We start from the raw sequence: 2251 nt of genomic DNA, 5'->3' as shown, positions 1-2251 counted from the left end.
ATCCAGCCATCGATTGTAAGGTAAGGGTTCAAATGAAAACCAGTATGAACATCTGTCTGCAGGTAACAAACTTCATCACAGAAATTTATCAACATCTGTGTTACACGTATTGACTCCCCATCATAACCTTCCACCAGCAGATACCCCTACCTCATCAGCTTTTGAGCGCCACTTTAAAAAGGTTCGGGGAAATGCCACAACACTTAACGCTAGAAATAATTGTAGTTAATATCTATTTCACCGAAATTAAGTAAAAATACAATCCTCCTTCTCAAACACATTCAGGAAATCCAACAGAAAAACTAAATAAAAATAATTCACAAGTCAGTTATGGCTTTAATATAGAGCAGTTAGCAAACATACCATTTAACACAGAGCGCCAGAGCTCCACCTGATCAGATTGGGACATGTTCATGACATTCTTGCAGTTCCCTTTTGTTACATATGCAGCCTGCATTAAAAGAAAAAATTAGCCCATGGAAATAAGAGCATTTAACACCTCCCACATATTATATTTGGAATGAAAACTCAAATCACAAACTAACCTCTTTTAGTGAGTTAATAAAGCTCCACTTTACACTGTCTTCACCTTCACAAGGAAGCAACAAATTACTAGGATATCCTCTAAAGTGTACCTACAATGCAGAGGCACAAAGAATGAATATAGCAAAAACCTTGGATATAGCTCTCTGGATGTGGGAGAAGGATTTCCATGAGGAATATAAAAACAATTTTGGAAAAGCAACCTTAATCTTCTCAGTAGTGCCCTTCGAAATTTTTATGTATTCTTACTAATGTAATTTGATTGGAAAAATCAGCCATTGATGCTTGCATCAGGTTAGGCTGTTTGTGTTATACCCTTTGGGGTGCATCCCTTTCTCGTACCTTACTTAATGCGGAAAGGTTTGCACCGGGCAGCCCTTTTTATTGTTCAGGCATTTTCGTTATAACAGTTGAAAAAGATACTTTTTTATGAAAGCATGACATCAGGTAGAGAGGACACTGGAAGAAATTCAAAACGTAGTCTCCATTGAAACCTTCACTTTAAACATCATGCTCAATTGAATTAGGAAAAGTGGAAACCTAGAGAGCTTTAGGAGGTTCTTACTGTTAAATTCCACGGCCTTTCTGGTTCCACACATAGAAGATCAAAAAGAACTCCAGTTGGTATATACCTGTAGGAGACATGAAAAAAAAAAAAAAGAAAAAGAAAAAACACTTAGTAATACGGAGATTTTCGTCACTAACTCCTCGATGCTATCAATTTTCTTGTTACGGACTTATAGTCAGTGTATTTTGACAATTGGAAGAAAATAATTAGAATGTATTACAATGTCCATAACTTTCTAAGTAAAAATGTTGCAGCGCACACAAAGGCAGGAACAAAAGGTTTTATAGTCCAGATCAACAAGTAAATTCACTGTCAATGGCAACGGGATAACAGCAGAGATTCAAGGTTCAGCCATAAATAGTTACAACTTACAAGCATTGATGAAAGGTTACTATTCATTATCATCCTAGACTAATGCCAAGACCTTGTAAAATATAACTATACGCTAATAAATCAGAAATTCAAGAACAATGAAGCATATAATAGTACCATTTGAGAGGAAGTCCTCTGTACTCAAACCAAAGCGTATCAACTCCAGGAGGAAGCGTGGTGCTGAAATAAGGCTTCAATTGAGAAATCAACAATGGCAAGTACCCTAACCGAGGTGCCAATACCTGAAACCAATAAGACATGTTGATTGATATCAAGGTGAAGTTCATAAACTTCAATGTTAATTTGGTACTAAATGTTGCATCAAGTGTAGGAATCGAAATTAATTGCATGATCACAATTTCATAATATATATAAAGGAAGGGTATTATAAAAATGAAAACTTGCGAGCTGGTTAGAAGTTGAAGAAGTGGAGTGCGGGTTAGAAATTGAATTGAATTGGAAGAAGAGAGAGAGAGAGAACGAACGAGAGCGGGTGGAGGAGGAGGGAGAGTGGTGACTTCGGAATCATGGAGATGAATGAGAAGAGGGACGGAGCCTTCCCAAACCAACTTGTGGGCTTCGCTCGAAGAAACAGTGGCAGCGCCGCTCATCTTCTTCTTCTTGTTGTTTTCGCAGATCTTGTCTTCTCTTCTCTCCTCGCCACTCTCTCTTTGGAGTCGTTGTTTCTTCTGCACTTCACTTTCTGCTGCCCACCCTTGAGTCTTAACAAAATCGCTTACTTTGCTTCTTCTTCTTGAATTCTCTCGT

The 2251-nt window shown here is 37.8% G+C and overlaps 1 protein-coding gene across 1 annotated transcript in view; it reads right to left on the bottom strand.

Annotated features, from left to right (window-relative positions):
- Nucleotides 1-2245, bottom strand: part of LOC107609589 (autophagy protein 5) — a 5292-nt gene extending 3047 nt beyond the window's left edge. Inside the window, exons 1-5 of the mRNA XM_016311591.2 lie at nt 1969-2245; nt 1601-1725; nt 1109-1175; nt 546-635; nt 364-451 (exon numbers count right to left, since the gene is read on the bottom strand). Coding sequence (XP_016167077.1) covers nt 364-451; nt 546-635; nt 1109-1175; nt 1601-1725; nt 1969-2094 — 496 coding nt within the window. The 5' untranslated portion in view covers nt 2095-2245. The remainder of the gene's footprint in view (nt 1-363; nt 452-545; nt 636-1108; nt 1176-1600; nt 1726-1968) is intronic.

The sequence above is a fragment of the Arachis ipaensis genome, chromosome B07 (assembly GCF_000816755.2).
Source record: "Arachis ipaensis cultivar K30076 chromosome B07, Araip1.1, whole genome shotgun sequence".
Taxonomy (NCBI): domain Eukaryota; kingdom Viridiplantae; phylum Streptophyta; class Magnoliopsida; order Fabales; family Fabaceae; genus Arachis; species Arachis ipaensis.
This window is presented reverse-complemented; position numbering and strand designations above follow the sequence as displayed.